The sequence below is a fragment of the Mirounga angustirostris genome, unplaced genomic scaffold (genome assembly GCF_029215605.1).
Source record: "Mirounga angustirostris isolate CCGP_5_RB_7025 unplaced genomic scaffold, mMirAng1.0.hap1 SCAF_2, whole genome shotgun sequence".
Classification (NCBI taxonomy): Eukaryota; Metazoa; Chordata; class Mammalia; order Carnivora; family Phocidae; genus Mirounga; species Mirounga angustirostris.
Window position 1 is genome coordinate 40,288,686 of NW_026991710.1, and position 17,341 is coordinate 40,306,026.

The 17,341-nt window shown below is 34.0% G+C and overlaps 1 protein-coding gene across 5 annotated transcripts in view; it reads left to right on the top strand.

The window, feature by feature from the left end:
• The window catches only part of SLAIN2 (SLAIN motif family member 2), an 83,297-nt gene that overhangs the window by 40,293 nt on the left and 25,663 nt on the right, over positions 1–17,341 (top strand). For 4 of the 5 annotated variants that reach the window (XR_010409393.1, XM_054508930.2, XM_045881184.3 and 1 more), the window contains exons 3-6: positions 944–1,108; positions 3,304–3,465; positions 7,349–7,708; positions 8,136–8,273. Coding sequence is in view for 4 of the 5 variants with exons in the window: in XM_054508930.2 (XP_054364905.1) it covers positions 944–1,108; positions 3,304–3,465; positions 7,349–7,708; positions 8,136–8,273 (825 nt within the window). In the remaining variant the exon portion in view is untranslated. The remainder of the gene's footprint in view (positions 1–943; positions 1,109–3,303; positions 3,466–7,348; positions 7,709–8,135; positions 8,274–17,341) is intronic. The other variant, XM_064584452.1, reaches the window with a different exon arrangement.

Genomic DNA, 17,341 nt, shown 5'->3' on the forward strand with positions numbered 1-17,341 from the left:
AATTTTTCATGTATATAATTGCACTCAATATCTTAGTTCTACTTTTATACTGTTTCTATAATTTTATACGCATAGCATAAATTTTTCTTTCCTCTTTTGGCAGAAGTATTCCCCTTGGGTCAGAAAACTGGAGTTCGGGGGGAGGCTTCTTTCTTTTTAAAAAGAGGATTCTCACACGTTTGGCCTTAATCTGGCCTAAGTAGTCAATATTGCTTTATTTTTTTCAAAAATCCAAACTTTGGAAAGACTGTTTTTATTTTTATCTATTTTTTAAATTTTTTTAAAGATTTTTATTTGTCAGAGAGAGAGGGAGGGAGCACAAGCAGGGAGAGCAGGAGAGGGAGAAGCAGGGAGAGCAGGAGAGGGAGAAGCAGGCTCCCCACTGAGCAAGGCGTCCAATGTGGGACTCTGTCCCAGAACTCTGGGATCATGACCTGAGCCAAAGGCAGACGCTTAACCAATTGAGCCACCCAGGCGCCCCTGGAAAGACTGTTTTTAAATCTCATTTTATAGGGTTTTTTTTTTCCTTTTTCTTTGCAATACGTGTTTGTTATAGAAAAATGAGAAAACACAAATATACCTTTTCATTCATTTTATTTTTTAAGGCTTTTCAGGGTTGATACAGTTGGAACAAACTTTCCAACAAGATAGAAGTAAATTAATTTAATGGTTAATAATTTGTTGAGAAGATATTCTTCTTGTGATATTATTTATGTTTGGTGTGGCTACTGTTTTATTTGCATAGCACAATTGAAGATAATGGAAATATATTGTTGGAGTTCTTAATATGTATTATATGTATTTTCTCCTGCTACTGTAAGAATATTTCTGTATTTAAATTGAGATAATGACTTAATGAATTTCCCAATAAGAAAAACTTTTAAGTAAAATGTGAACTTTTCTCAGTTATTAAATTTGATTTCTCCCCTTCTCATTAACACAGCTCTCAAGAGGCAGAATTTATATAATAATCCTTTCAACTCCATGAGTTACGCAAGTCCTTACAGTCCGAATGCAAGTAGCCCATACAGCAGTGGTTTCAATTCTCCATCCTCAACCCCAGTGCGACCTCCTGTAGTCAAACAGCTAATACTTCCTGGAAATTCAGGTAAGGAGAAAATGAAATGGAATAATTAAGGAATTTACTGCCCTACCTCAAAAAAATATGTAATCATCAGTTCAAGTTCTTTTATTTATGAAACTTTTAAGTGGTTAGAGAAAATATCAGTGAAGGGCACCAGGTGCCATTCTAGGCACCAGGGATACAGATAAACCAGGTTACCTCCATAAAGTTTTCTTAAGCATGTACTTAAAAGTTTGTATATATTGCTTGATTAGATTAACAAGCTTTTGATTCTTTTAACCAATAGATGCTTGCTGAATAGCTTGATTGGGTTGTACAAGCTAAAAATAAGAGTTCTTTTTTTAAAATAGCATTTTCCTTTTATTTATTTTTTTTAAGGATTTTATTTATTTGTCAGAGAGAGAGCACACGAGCAGGGGGAAGGGGTAGAGGCAGGGGGAGAAGCAGGCTCCCCACTGAGCAAGGAGCCTGATGCGGGCCTCTGTCCCAAGACCCTGGAATCATGACCTGAACTGAAGACAGCCACTTAACCAACTGAGCCACCTAGGCATCCCTAAAAATAAGAGCTCTTATTTTCACTTATATTGTTAAACAATTTAAGCTTTATTTAATAAGCTTTGATATTGCACTTAACTAATAATATAAGGCCATATGTGAATGTGCCGACAGAGCGGAGCCCTAAATGATAGGGGAGGGATAGACTGCTGTAACTCAGAGAAAGAATGTTTATTGTGGTTCTGACTGAGATGTTACTCTGTAACTTAACTGTTCTTCAGAATTCACTCACTGGTTAACTCTTACTGCTGCTATCTTTATGGCTCATTATTACACCTTCCTTAAAAATTAAGGTTATTGTTAACCACCTCAAATTTTGACCTGTGTATTCCCTAGTCTAATGATTTTTTTGACCCTGCTGTTTGCTTTGTACATAAGTTGTTACTCGCTATTTATTTCACCCATGACTGTATACCAAAAAATATTTGTTTAATATAAAGAATTTTATTTGGGCACTATTTGAGCCTGACCTTGTATTACTTTTGCTATCATATGTACTGTGTTCTTCTTGATAATATAAACATTAACTATTTTGCTTTTCTTACATTCCTTTCATGTTGGAGCTAACTTTTCTCTTTTCAAGTTTTTATTTAAATTCTAGTTAGTTAACATATATGGTAAAGTTGGTTTCAGGTGTAGAATTTAGGGATTCATCAGTTACATATAACACTCAGTGAAAGTTGACTTTTATGGTAAAGAATTCTGGGAAACAAGCATTTCAGATAAATCTGTATTAGAAACATTAGTGACAGTGTTGGGATTTTATGCTTCACCAGAAGTTGATAATCTGATGAAAGCATTTCCTTAGAAATAAGTTAGACTCTTGGTTATGTATATCCTTTATTCCTCTGACCTGTCTTCTATCCCCCTTTTTGTTTTGAGTGATTAAATGCTTTCTTTTAATCTAGTTATTTTCTTTACTCCATCTTTGTGCTTCACTGCTAAACTTCAGAGGACTCTTTGGATCCCCATTACTAGTTTGACAAAGGAATTTTGTAAACATGGCATAATGTAGGAAAAATGAGCCTATGTTCTTTTTTTGGTTTGTTCCTAAATCTCTAAAGAATCTTGATTTTCCTCAAATTATAGTTTTCTTGCTTAGGAAAAGTAGATGCTTTTATTCAGGGAAAAAGATAATGACTAAATTGCTAATGACTAAATTTGAGAGGAGAAAACCCATCATAAATTCATCTGTTTATGAGCAGTTTAACTGGCTATCTTATAAAAGCTGGAATCTTCTAACATGTATTGGACACCACCTACTTGCCAAGCGCTGTGGTAAAAAGCTTAATTGTTTCATAAGAGGATAGATAATTTATAGTTAAAATGAAAATGTTTTTATGTCATAACATATGAAGGAGTCCCTAGAGTCTTCTTTATTCTTTTTTTTTTCTAAGATTTTTTTAAGTAATCTCTTCACCCAACATGGGGCTCAAATTTACAGCTCTGAGATCAAGAGTCACACATTTCACCGCTCAGCCAGCCAGGCACCCCATTCCTCTTTATTCTTAATAAGGTCAATTTTTAATTTCAATATTTGGGAATTTTTTAAACAGAGAAGGCAGAATAATGGTGAACTGAGGCAAAGATTTAGTATCAATTAGAACAGATGTTTATTCAGTTTTTGTTTCACCAAAGTTCAAATCTTTTTTTTTTTTTTTAAGGTAATTTGAAAAGTTCATCAGACAGAAATCCTCCACTCAGCCCTCAGTCCTCTATAGACAGTGAGTTAAGTGCTTCAGAATTAGATGAAGATTCAATTGGATCCAATTATAAGCTAAATGATGTAACTGATGTACAGATTCTAGCTCGGATGCAGGAAGAAAGTAAGTATTTTAATTGTTAAAGTTGAGGTCTAGTTGAGGTATAATTTTGTTGGGGTTATTAAATAGGTCTTAAGATGTTGTGGAATAGTAATAGAAATGTTAAAATTTCAGAGGCTTATTCAACATATAGACTTGCTTGTTCATTAACTTATTTTCAGAATTCATTTTACATAGAAAAGCTTGTTGTGTGAGGAGCAAAGAAAGGCAGGTAATACTCTACTTCAATGACTGGTAACCATACCCTGCATGTTACTTTGCGCAGGAACTCTCTAGAGTAGTTACTACTCTATTACTTTGTGTTTTCTTATTCTAGACCATTGTTTCTCAACCTTTTTCCATTATTAGCCCCCCCAAAGAACCTTTTCAGACATTTTTTTTCCTTTTTTGCCTACCATCTCCCACCATGACATTTTTTTTTTTTTTTTAAGATTTTATTTATTTATTTGACAGAGAGAGACACAGCGAGAGAGGGAACACAAGCAGGGGGAGTGGAAGAGGGAGAAGCAGGCTTCCCGCCGAGCAGGGAGCCCGATGTGGGGCTTGATCCCAGGACTCTGGGATCATGACCTGAGCCGAAGGCAGACGCTTAACGACTGAGCCACCCAGGCGCCCCTCACCATGACATTTTAATATCACAGATATACCCTACATCTCTTTATGTACAATGAAGACCACAAATTATTATGATATCTAAGATTTTTTTCATACCCAAGAACCAGTTATCCCCCCTTCGGGGCATATATCACCACTCTCAGAATATATGGTATAGACTACAAAAAAAAGACCTTTATGAGAAAATTGGAATTAGGACATTAAATGAGGTAAAGCATATGATATTGCTTTGGTTCAGAGTGGTCCTTGCAACTTTTTAGGTCACAGATACCTTTGAGAATCTAATAAAAATTATATCCCTTGCCATCCCCAAAACGCACATATGCACAAAATTTTTCATACTATTTTAAGGGTTCATAGATGCCCTGGCTCTCATTATAAGATGGTGGTGAGGGTATTATTATTGCCTATACATTTCTTTCTTTCTTTTTTTTTAAAGTTGTCAGAGAGAGCACAAGCGGGGGAGCAGCAGGCAAAGCAGGCAGAGGGGGAAGCAGGCTCCCGGCCGAGATGCGGGGCTCGATCCCAGGACCCTGGGACACGACCCGAGCCAAAGGCAAACGCTTAACTGACTGAGCCACCCAGGCATCCATATACATTTCTTTTTAACGCAAATGACAATTCATTCTTATTTATATAGTTGCACTTTTCACATTTGTGTATAAAATATTTGAAAAAATATTTCAGCACACAAAATGTGAGTATATAAAGATGAGGAATGAAAAGAGTAAGTGAAAATAATCAGGCTAAAAAAATCAGTGTCATTCTCAGGAGGTCATAAAAAGATTCTCAACCTGAAGAAACAGGAAAACTTGAACATGTGAAGTACCCTCACCTAATTATAATGATAATAGTACATATTTTTAAAAGGCTTTTAGAAAGGACGGGATTGTTTTATATATTTAGTAAAGTATTATGGTTTGCCTATATACATTTTATTGGACGATACCACAAGCTTAACTGTGAAGTAAGCAGTCTCTAAAGTGACCCCCTTAACCTTTACAATGAAAAGATTCTTGAAGCGCACATTTCAGAGTGTTGAAGTTGGCTGAGGGTAATGGAGCATTGCTATAATTTAGTTGAAATACTTTCTGCTTTAGGCCCTTTTGTATAAATATGGAGTTTTATTAAGCTATAACATTTATTAAGAAACTGCAGAATGTTATTCTGCTGATTCATTTCCCATTTTTACACAACTTCTCATAGAAAAATAGAAAGATTTGGTGCTTGCTTTATCTTAAGCCCTAGAAACTAATAATATGGTACCCTTTTCTTCTGTAATTATGTATAACTCCTCATTGAGACTGTGGTATTGTCAGCTAGTGAGGGACTAGTTTTTGTCAGGGATGTGAAAGAATAAAGAATGCTTCCTCACTATAACTTAGAGTTAATTCTCTCATTTCTTCTTTGAACTCTGACTTTTTAGACCCCAGGATTTTGTTAGAAATGCAACCAGCTATTTGCTGTCACTTTCATACTGTGTTTTGGTAACAAGTAAAAGAAATTTTAGCTTTACTTTATTTTTTTAAAAGATTTTATTTTTGTTTATTAGAGAGAGACCGCAAGCGGGGGGGGGGGCAGAGAGAGAGAGAAGCAGGCTCCCCACTGAGTGGGGAGCCCGATGGAGGGCTCAATCCCAGGACCCTGGGATCATGACCTGAGCCAAAGGCAGACGCTTAACCAACTGAGCCACTCAGGCTCCCCTTAGCCTTACTTTAATCATTCTTTTTAAGCCATCCACATGCACAAATATTTCTTTTTCTAGTGAATTAAAAAAAAAAATGCTAAAAGTATGTCTGATACCTCCTTCAAAATGCCTGTTTTTTTTTTTTAAGTGAATGATATTTGTTCTAAAGTATCATTTCTTCAGTTTTTTGGGGTTTTTTTTGTTTTTTAACAGAAATGTAGAATTACAGATTTTGGCTGTTGCCTGGTTAAGCCCCTTATTTTTAATATGAAAAACAGACAATCCTATAGAGATTGTTGCTTCCTTAGGATCCCTCTAGTACTGGAGGGCCTGCTTTTGGGATCGGTGTTTTTCTTTGTAAAACAGTCCGCTGTCTTTTGTTAGGTGACTTTAATGCCGTGTTTGCTGGAAGGAGACACTATGTAACTTGTCAGTTACTAGTGAAACTTGTAACTTGACTGAAGGACCAGATAGGCCCAAGGAATCCGTAGTTTTACAGATACCCTAGTGTGATTCTCATCCACTACTTTGGGTACCATATCGATAGCACTCTCTGTGTATGAGTACCCATCTTAAAAGTTTGAATACTACTCTATAATAGTAGAGCTTTTTTTTTTTTTTTTTAACATTTTATTTATTTATTTGACAGAGACACAGCGAGAGAGGGAACACAAGCAGGGGGAGCGGGAGAGGGAGAAGCGGGCTTCCCGTGGAGCAGGGAGCCTGATGCGGGGCTCGATCCCAGGACCCTTCGACCATGACCTGAGCCAAAGGCAGATGCTTAGCGACTAAGACACCCAGGCGCCCAGTAATAGAGATCTTTTAAACTAGATTGTCCATAGTTAGCAGGACTTGCTCAAAATATTAGCTAAATTCTGTACTTTTCTTGAATATTAATTTTTTCTTCACTGAATATATATCAATTGTTTTTGTTTTTGTTCCAGAAGTTTTTATACTGTTTGAAGGGCCTAAGGTTCCTTGGGTGTTTCTGGAGGTGTCAAGATACATACGGGACTCCTTTGAAAATTTGTACTTGATGGCTTAGAATTTAAGCTTGTTTTACTAAAGTGTCTTGGATGAAGCAACTGAAATTCATTCATGCCCAAATATTGAATTCCTGAGGGTAGGATAGAAGTTTCCTTCATCAATAACATCAGTTTGAAGAAATTAGTATTCAGGGAGTTTATTTATCCACTGGTGTATTCTTTTCGTTGGTTGCACAGTAATTGTTTTCCCTCAATATTTCTTAAATGTTGATCTCAAATTTCGATTATTGTCTTTAGGAGTAGAAATATTTTTAAGTTTATGGTTTCTCCCTCTACTATAGATTTCAGATTCAAGAAGAAAATGTTGGATTGGGCAAAAGTTTATAGAATTTCATTCAGTTTAAAAATAATCTTTTAAATGTTTTAGGCATCATTATATGGGATGATATCTAAGATGATTCAAGTGGAAAGGGAATTTTCCTTTATACTTTATACCCTGTTTGAATTTCTCAATGATACTCTTTTGTTTTTAAACTTCAAAAATATTTAAATGTTTAAAATACCTAAAGAAATGAAATAACGCATTCATTATTGTCAGGTCTCCGTCAGGAGTATGCAGCCACCACATCTCGGCGCAGTTCTGGTTCATCTTGCAATTCTACAAGACGGGGTACTTTTAGTGATCAGGAACTTGATGCGCAAAGTTTAGATGATGAAGATGACAATATGCATCATGCAGTATACCCTGCTGTTAACAGGTTTTCACCATCACCACGCAATTCACCTCGACCATCACCTAAGCAGTCACCCAGAAATTCACCTCGTTCACGATCTCCTGCTCGGGGAATAGAATATAGTAGAGTGTCCCCACAGCCTATGATTAGCCGCTTACAACAACCTCGCCTTTCACTTCAAGGTCATCCCACAGATTTACAGACAAGCAGTGTCAAAAATGAAGGTAATTAGAATGTTTCTGGAAAAACAGTTGTCCTTCATATTTCAATATGAAAGTAACACAATTCTTACCAAGGTTTTGTATTTCAGATAAGTAGATCAAGAATTTGGTCAGTTTACTAGTGAATCAATACACAAATAAAGGAGAAAGTGAATTATACTTGATTATGTTAGTGTCGCTTTGTCCTCATGAAGTGATCTGTATGTAGGTTTTGATTTAATTAATTTATAGTTCATTTAAAGATTCTCTTCTACCCATTTATAGAACCTGGGTTGAGTTATTTATTTTTATAAGACATGTACTTCCTGTTAACTCTTCTAAAATATGCTGAATGCTTAAATAATTTGATTTGTGAATGCCAATTAATATTTTAACTCTTTCTTCAACTAAAAGAATGGTTTGATTTTTTTTCATTAAATTCTGTTGTTAGAAAAACTGAGACGCAGTCTTCCAAACCTGTCCCGAACATCTAGTACACAAGTTGACTCAGTGAAAAGCAGCAGAAGTGACTCAAATTTTCAAGTGCCAAATGGAGGAATACCTCGCATGCAACCTCAGGCTTCAGCCAGTAAGTATCGTTTATGTATCAGTTATTTAAAGGAAAGTGAAAATTATAGGTAGTAATTTTGTGCTGAATAGCTGTATTAAACCATATCTGTAGTAAAATGCAGTGATTATTCATTGCTATAATAGCTATATTAAAATTCAAATCTTGTTCCTGTAAGATATAAAATTTAAATTTTGTTCCATTTGTGTCAGTACTTATATCTGTATGAAACTTTGGTCTCTCCAGAATTTTAAAATAAGCAAAGTCTACTGGCTAAATATATATGTATGCTCTTAAAAATATACATATATATATGTATATATTCCTTAAAAACCTATACCTTATGTATCTGTATATACATACCTTATGTATACATAGATACAGAGATATATTCCTTAAAAACCTACACATTAAAAATAACAAGATTTTTGTGGGAGATAGTCCTGGAACAGACAACTTAAAACCCAAGCAGCTTTCTTACTAGAACATTAATAAAAAGCAATAATGATCCTGCAAAAAATACTAGCATAATCAAAAACATGTTAAATTTTCAATGACTTAAATAAATACTCCAGCAAATATAGAACTTCACTAAAAAAAAAAAAAAGTTGAAGGTAATTTGATGGAAAGGAAGAGCTGAGTCTGTTGAATGAAGGAGACATATGCAACAGAAACAAAGATGAGAAAGAATCATGAGGAAGGAACTTCTAAGACAGAGTAGCCAAACTGAGCCAAGAAGTGATATGGAAATAGATGGATACTGTGTACTTTAGTGTAAAAGATGATTAAAAAAGAATTGAACACTTTCCAAAGAATATTATTAACTACAGTAGATAAGAGCATGTAATCAAACCAGTTTTAAACAAACTATCACAGTTATTCCTATAATTTTAGAAATGCTCTGTATGCATGTCTTGTATCCAACAGCTCACATCAGTCTTGTGGTCTGATTGACTCAGTTCCTTTGTAGCATTTTATGTCACTGGTTGAAGTGGTGGCTGTGATGTGTTCCTTCATTTCCTCAAGGCTATGAAGAAGTCACACAGACATGAGGTTATTGATTATTTATATAACTTGCTTATTGAATAATACAACTTTGAAAGCATTTGATTATTTTTTAATTCCCTTACACTCTTCCTTGGCTCTGTTGTGTTTATCTGACTTTGTGTATTTTGTGTGAAGCTGCTGTTACTTGATGACTCAAAAATAAACCGGCCCAGGAAAAAATACATTTGAACCCAAATGATTTTTGTGATAACACTGATATATTTTCCTTATTTTCTAGTTGTATATGATATTTATATTACAGAAACTCGCATTTTGCTGTACCATACATACATAATCCTGTTTAATCCTCAGAAAAATTCTAGGAAGTAGGTACAGTTATTAACACATTTTGCAAATTAGGAAATAGGAGCTTTGAATGGTTGAATAACTTATCTTTGATCATATAGCTTATAGGTGGCAAGTTAGGATTCACACCCATATTGATTGTGCTCAAGAATCCAAGTCCACCTAGAGAGATTTGTCACATTTATGGTTTAGAACTAAGATTTAAAAATAATCCAGAAATACTATTTTTTTCCTAAGATGAACCATAAAATTTAAAGCACTGTGGAAAATTATTACATAGAGATTTGTGTACTTCATTTATTCAGCTGGATGTGTGCACATGTTTTTGAACCAAATTAAATTTTAAACTTAGTATTCCAGGTCTTGCAGACTATGTGAGTAATAAGTAAGAGTGCCATTATGATACTCATATGGTGTACTCATAAATGGTATAGAAAATAGGGAATCACAAAACTTTAAAAAGTTACAATTTGAACTCTTAAGTTCTATCAAAATGATAAATGATAACTTTTGTGCCTTTAAGTCTGCAAGTTAATTTGTCCCTTGAGGACAATGTGTTTCTGGTTTTTTTTCCTCCCTTGGTATATTTGCGTGAAACAAAAAGCAATGTACAATGTTAGTAACAACAGGAAAGAAAATTTTATATCATTAAGAAGATTAAGCAATAAAAATCATGCATATTATAAGGTACACTTTTATAGCCTATGCACAGATAATCCAAAACATCATTTGTATTTGTGCTTTTATGCTTAGTTTGAATTGTTAAGTTCGGAATTTCTCAAAACTTTACATGATTATATCTCCAGAGACAGCTTCCCTGCTCTTTGTTAAAACTAGCTATATCTATATTCTCTTTACTTTTATTCAGTAAATTCTCAGTACCAACTCTTTATTCAGGGTTGTTCTCTCATGCCCTCATGTATGTTCTTTGTTTGAACTATTCTAGCACACCTCAAAGCTATATGGAAATAAAAAAAATTCTTCACAAAAATAGAAGAAAATAGAAAAGGTTGAGAACCTAGAATAAAAATGTTAATAAAAAAATATACTGACCATGTCTTAAACTTTGTGATAATTACTTGCCTTCCCCAGTGGTAGAATTACCATTGTAATTACCCGCTGATTCCCTAGAATTTTTTTCTGTAGGTGAATTATTTTTTCTTTTTACCTATAAATTGATAATTAAAATATATAGGGAAAAATAATGAGATTCTGAACACTAATTTACTTTTAAGTAGAAAATATGCATGTAGTTTCATAGTGGTGTATTTCAATACTTGAACAGGTACAAGCAAAAGACAAAGCAAGGTACCATCCTTTTTTTTTTTTTTTAATTGCATATAGTTGTTTTATTTTTATACTTGAAGCTATAATGAAGCTTATTTACAATTAAAATGCCATGCTTATTTTAGTGTAGAATCACATTAGTCAAAAATATTTTTGGAAAATAGTAAATCCAGAATTTTATCAAGTTTAAAACTTGTTTATTTTATAAAAATATTTTAAAGCCTTCTGTTTAAAATTAACATATTTTGTAACTATTATCTATTTTTCTTAATTTTACATATATCTTTGATGAATAGAAATGTATGTATGTGTTCTTTTAATTACTGTGTGTATATATACTGTTTTCATAATAGCCTTTTTATTTTGATATAGAATTATTTATAAATGTTATAATAGCAAGTCTTACACATTTTATACACGAATTAGTATTTTTTATTTTTTGTATAAACCGGTTAGTATAATAGATGTTGCATTTTGTTATCCTTTAAGTTTTTATTTTTCCAGCCCTTAAGTGGTAAAGCTTTGGTTCTTACTTGCTGGTCTGCATGAACCTAACTTTGCAAGGTTGCTGTTATTTCCACTTACGGGACCACTTCTTTTGCCTTCTTATGCCAATCACTGTTTTTATATGCTTATTTGCTATGGCTGCATTATTGTGGATGCTGGCATTCAAATATGAATATTATGAGAGTTCTAATATATTTTAATTTTTATAGCTATTACCAATTTCCAACTTTTATATTTGAAATGTGAATAACTTAAAAAGCTTAAGAAAACCAGAGCATTGGAGAGGTCATGGATATATGTCATTTTCTCAGTTTCTCCATTTAAAGGAAGGAATGTTTGTCAGGAACAGAGTTTTTCAAAAGACTAGCGCCTTGCTAAGACTACTAGAGTAGAGGTTCAGTAGGAAATTTAGTTTTCAGAAAGATACAGGAATTATTGGTTCAGAAATAAGAAAAGGGAGAAAAACCCAAGACAACCTGCTGGTTTAAAAAAATTAAAGTAATACTCAAACTCTGGTTAGTATTTTTAAATGTTTACTTTCACATTAATTACCTCATTTGAACCTCACAACAACCCATTTCTTATTTTTATAGAGGAAGCAGAGATCCATATGTATTATACGTGCAATGGCATATACCTAGAAAAGTGCAAAACCAAACCAAATTACTCCCTCCTCCCCACCCCTCTTTGAGTCCCCTGTTTTCCTCCCAATAATTTTTTTATTACATCATGCTGACCTAACTGCAAATGAGTAGGCATCTTGGAAAATATTCCTGGATGACTCTGTTGGAGCATTATTGAACTATAAATACTTTGTGAATTACCACAGAAGAGTAAAATAATCCAGTGTAATATTTATCCACTTACTTACATTTAGTCAAATGGAAGAATATTTTTATGTAATATTTATCCACTTACTTACATTTAGTCAAATGGAAGAATATTTTTGCGTAGGATACAAAGTATTCCCCCAGAGAAAAGGTATATGGTCAATATTCTACTCCGGACTTCTCACTGAAGAGGGAGTGTCGAAGGCAGTTGTCAGCTTATGCATAACCAGACTGCCCTGAGACTCCTGGGGAAGGAATTCTCATCCAGATTTCGCTGGGAACCAAACATTAAAAGATTACACTTGAATTTTACAAAATTATGAAACATAAATTCAAAGAAATAAGTCATGATAAATCTCTGTAATGGGCTGATGTAAGAATGAATGGAATACTTGTAGAATTTCTTTTTAAGAATGAGTGCAATGATGGGTCAATTATCTAATTACAAAGAGATTTTATAAATGTAGTTTTTCTGACACTTCTGTAAATTTTGATTGAATACATCTGGAATGGGTACCCATCATCTGTATTTTTTAGAAGTGTCTCACCTGATTCTGGGGTATATTCAAGTTTGAGAAACACTAGATTAGACCTCTACTCCAGAGGATCTTGAATACTTAGTTCAGATCTCTGGATTTTATCCAGTGATCAGTCACTCATGTCTCCTTTATTATTCAACAGATATTTATTGGGTATATGTTATGTTCTGGGCACTGGGATTATAAATATAAATGAGACAGCATGTGCCCTTCAATAGCAGGGAGTGATTGGCAGGAACTTCTATGGGAACAGAAGAGAGGCATTAAACTCAGCAATGTGAAGAGGTTTTCAGAAAAGATACTGAAGATATCTCTCCACTAACTCAGGAGGAGATTATGAGACCACATGAAGAAAGACAGGTTTACCTAACAGTGGAATTGGTAATGAAGTCTTAAAAGTAGCACCCTGATTATAGTGGTTTTGTATGACTAGAGTGTAGGGTGCAGTGATGAAGGATGAGAGAGATACATAGGGCACAGATTGGGAGTTTTTTAATATATTAAGGAATTTGGGTTTTATCCTATAAGTGTGGAGAGCCATGGTAGACTTTTAATCAATGTTACTTCTTAGAAAATCCATTCTGGTAGCAATATGAAGAATGGATTAAAGTTGAAGAGAGAGTAGAAGCCATTTAAAAGGCTTTTGTATAATCATGGCAAGAAATGACTATCTGAACAAAGGCACTGGTGCAGGAGGTGATGAGATCTGGATGAATTTTTAGAAATGAAGTAGAAGATATGTGACTGGGTAACACCCGAGAAGATGGGAGGTGGAGAGAAAGAGGATTGAAAGGTGACTCAGAATTTGTAGCAATGAAAGTTTCAAAACAAAATGTCATTGCAGAGTTAGGGGGAACGGGACATTTTACTTAGCAGTAATTAACATTCTTTTATAGTGGTTTATGCTTACTTAGTATTTGGGACCTGGAGATTATTTTTAACATCTCCCCATATGACAAAATTATGTTCAATAATAATGAAATAGAATGAGTTATAATAATAATGGCTGGAGAAAATGCAGACAATGAGAAATATTCTTTTATTGAGCATTATTTTATAACTCAGTAAAAAAATAATATCAACATTATAGTACAAAAAAGAAATACTTTTAAATCATTTTTTATAAAAAAGGAAAATATGTTTTTACATATTGGTTTGTCACAGTAATGAATATTATAGCTTTAGTTTCTGGAAATTTGTCAATAACTTCTTCAGAATTGATCTTTGCATATTGAAGCTCAAGACACAGTATAGCCAGATTTATCAATTTCTCTTCAGTCATGTTGATTGAAGAATAGTCTTCAATTTTTAAATCTGAAAAGGTTTTTTTTTTCCCCCACAAAGCAGCTTTTATACAAGTAAGGAAATATTCAACATAATGATAAGTTTGGCAGAAATTAATAAAATTCCATTTTACAGGATATTTCAGAAATTGCCATCTTATCCATATCTTAGTTCCTTTGGGGATCAAATCTAATGATTTTTAAATGTCTTCACAGCTGAAAAAATTTAATACTCAGTCACATATAATTACAATTGAAGTAACTCACATTCTGTTTCATTGACTTTATAATCACTGTACCATCATTGTTTATTTCTAAGCTGTGTAAATATAGGAATATATTATTATACCATAGGGGTTGGAGGCATATAGTGTGCTAAGCTTGATTTCACATCTCTATGAACTCTGGAAAGAAATGTGTAGCTGAATCCCCCTATGTTAGGGGAGACCATATGACTGGGAGTTCTCCTGATGATTTTTCATGTGAAATGCAATGTACTTTAAAAGATAAGTATTAAAACATGTTCATTTAAATCTTTCATATATGCTATTAAGAGGCAACAGTACCTGCAGCAGTTGTTTATAACTTAGGCTGACAAACTGTTTTCTTCAGGGAGGAGCATTTTATCGCCAACATTGATTATTAATCCAGGACATGATGATAATAAAAAAAACAGACCAAGCTGGTTTTATTTTTGTTCTGAATTCCTTACAGACCATTCACTCACTTACTGCCTGCACTGGACTGGGAGGGGGAGGTACTGGGTGGGGGGACCGCACTTCCACTAGCCTTCCCCTGATGCACATGAATAAAGTGGAAGGATTGGATGTAGGAAAACCCAAAAGGACACTGTTCTAATCCAAAAATAGGGTGATGAAGGTCTGAATTAGGTATTTAGGAAACAGTAGGGATGTAAAGGAAGAGATCAACATAACTGCAGGGATGACTAAATGGAATTAAAGAAAACTTTGAGCCAGAATGACTTGGAAAATGGTGGTGTATGTTTAACAAAAATACAGAGGCATTTGGGATTGGTTTATGGAGGAAGACAGTAACCTAAATAATGGTAGCATGAGAGAATAATATTTTTATTGTACCATCTTTGCTTTTCATGGTGGGGTCTTGCTAATTTGGAATTATGTAAATATTAAGAGAGAAACCAGGGAAACCATGAGTATTTTTAAACAGCTAACACACTGAATTCTATTATTGTAGAAAAATTTGGAGACTTTCCGTTTACTACACTTTATCATTTAAAAAATGATACAGTCTTTAGAAGACTCATCAAATTAAGAGTGATAATTCAGATAAAAATTTAGTTTTCTTATTTGAGTAATACACCAATATGTTGTAGCTTATGAAAATCACTAATTTCATTCTGACAGATTTATCAGATTTGTTGTATTAGACAAATTTAGTGTATACTGCCTGATTCTATTTGCAGTCTGATTCTTCAGATTACCATTGCATAGATTTTACTTGTTATGGATGCTTTTGTTGTGACCCATGAAACTTGAGCGAGAAAGTTTGGAGTTATCATAGCTATTAATTTAAATAGGACCTTTCCAAAACAGATTATAGATGATATTTGATGTTAGGCCCTCACTAAAAAAAATTTTAATGGTTAATAGGTATTGTGGATTGCCAGCATACATACAGATAGTTACCTTTTGCCCTCATTTCTCTATTCCAATCATAGTGGCCTATTTCCTGTTCTTCAGATATAGTAGGCACACTCTTACCCCAGGTCCTCTACCATTGCTTTTCTGTCTGTCTACAGTGCTTTCCCCAGATATCTGTATGGCTTACTTCCTCTCTTCCTTCAGATCTTTGCGCAAATGATCTTTGTCATCTCAGGGAAATCTTTCCTGATCACCCTATTTATAATTGCAATTTAAATCTCCCCATTTCCTGTCTCCCTTCCCTACTTAGTTTTCTCCTTAGCAGCTATCACTGACTATTTGACTCTTTTATTTCCCCTTTCCTTTCAGAATGTTAGTTCCATGAAAGTAGGAATTTTATCCACCTAGTTGGCTACTGAACAAATCCACTATACCTAAAACCTGAAATAAAGTAGATAATTAACTATTTGAAAGAATGAGAAAAAGCAGCAGTGAATGAGTAAATGAATGACACTGTGAATGGTTGAAAGCATGTATGAATAAATATGCAAATGGAGAATATTCAGTGATGATAGGATCCTATATTTCTGTGGGATAGGTATGAGGTAATTATAAAATTGATTTTTTTTTTTTAGGTTTGAAGAAGTTTTTAGTAGTCTTCCTGGCAATATTTAAGCTGAATTGGTATATATTTGGCTACGTAATGTGTGGAGTAAAATTGGAAGTCAAATACATTTATTACTCTTTAAAAATATTTACTATCAGACAGTGAGGAAACAATAGTTTTTTAAAAGCATTGATATAGTTAAGCAATAGGGCAAAAGAGAAAGTCTCCTTAATTCTCTTTGATGATATTATCAAGTATTCCTTTGTCAATCCGATAATTGTTTAAATGCTGGCCAGATTTATGGTTGTCGGATCTCTCTCTCTCTCTCTCTCTCTCTCTTTCACATATAAATCCTAGAAGTCCAACTTCTCAAACAGTAGAGTGACATTTTAGAACCGCTTAAATAGGTGACTATACAGGTAGGTGTGGGTCTTTTCAGTTCAGTGAAACTATAGTGAGCTTTAACTCTGGATGGCTCTGAGCTGCTGCTTACATGCCAGTTCTGAGAGTTTCGTTGCAGTTAATAGAGTAGGAGTTTTGAAGAAAGCTTAAAACTCCTCATTGATCACTTTAAGAAGCAGATGCTCTGACCCCTCCAACCCTGTCAACCCCAACATACAGTGTGCACCCCCACACACACACCCCCATCCACCACATATAATATGTGCACAGCACAGATATATTGCTACCCAAAGTCTAAAGTACAAATTAGTTTTATGCTACAGCAAGATGATGTTGAATATATTAAAGCCACTGGGTTTTTACTCCCTTGAGGACCTGCCTGGTTCTGAGTTTTCTTCTCCTTTTTGAGTATGGGGATTACTGTTCTATGTTAGGGCAATTCATCTAACAATAACTGCTTTGCCAAAGTCTGCTTTTTTGCATTGAACAAGTACTACTTTTATTTTATTCTATACTGTGTGCTTGTGTTCATCACTTTTACTTACTTAGCTTTATATTCTTTGCATCCTGTAGCATGTTTGCCGGTGGTTTGTTTTCTCTTTGATATTTTGATTAGTTTACATATTGTAGATTTTCTCATCTATAAGAAACTATTTCTG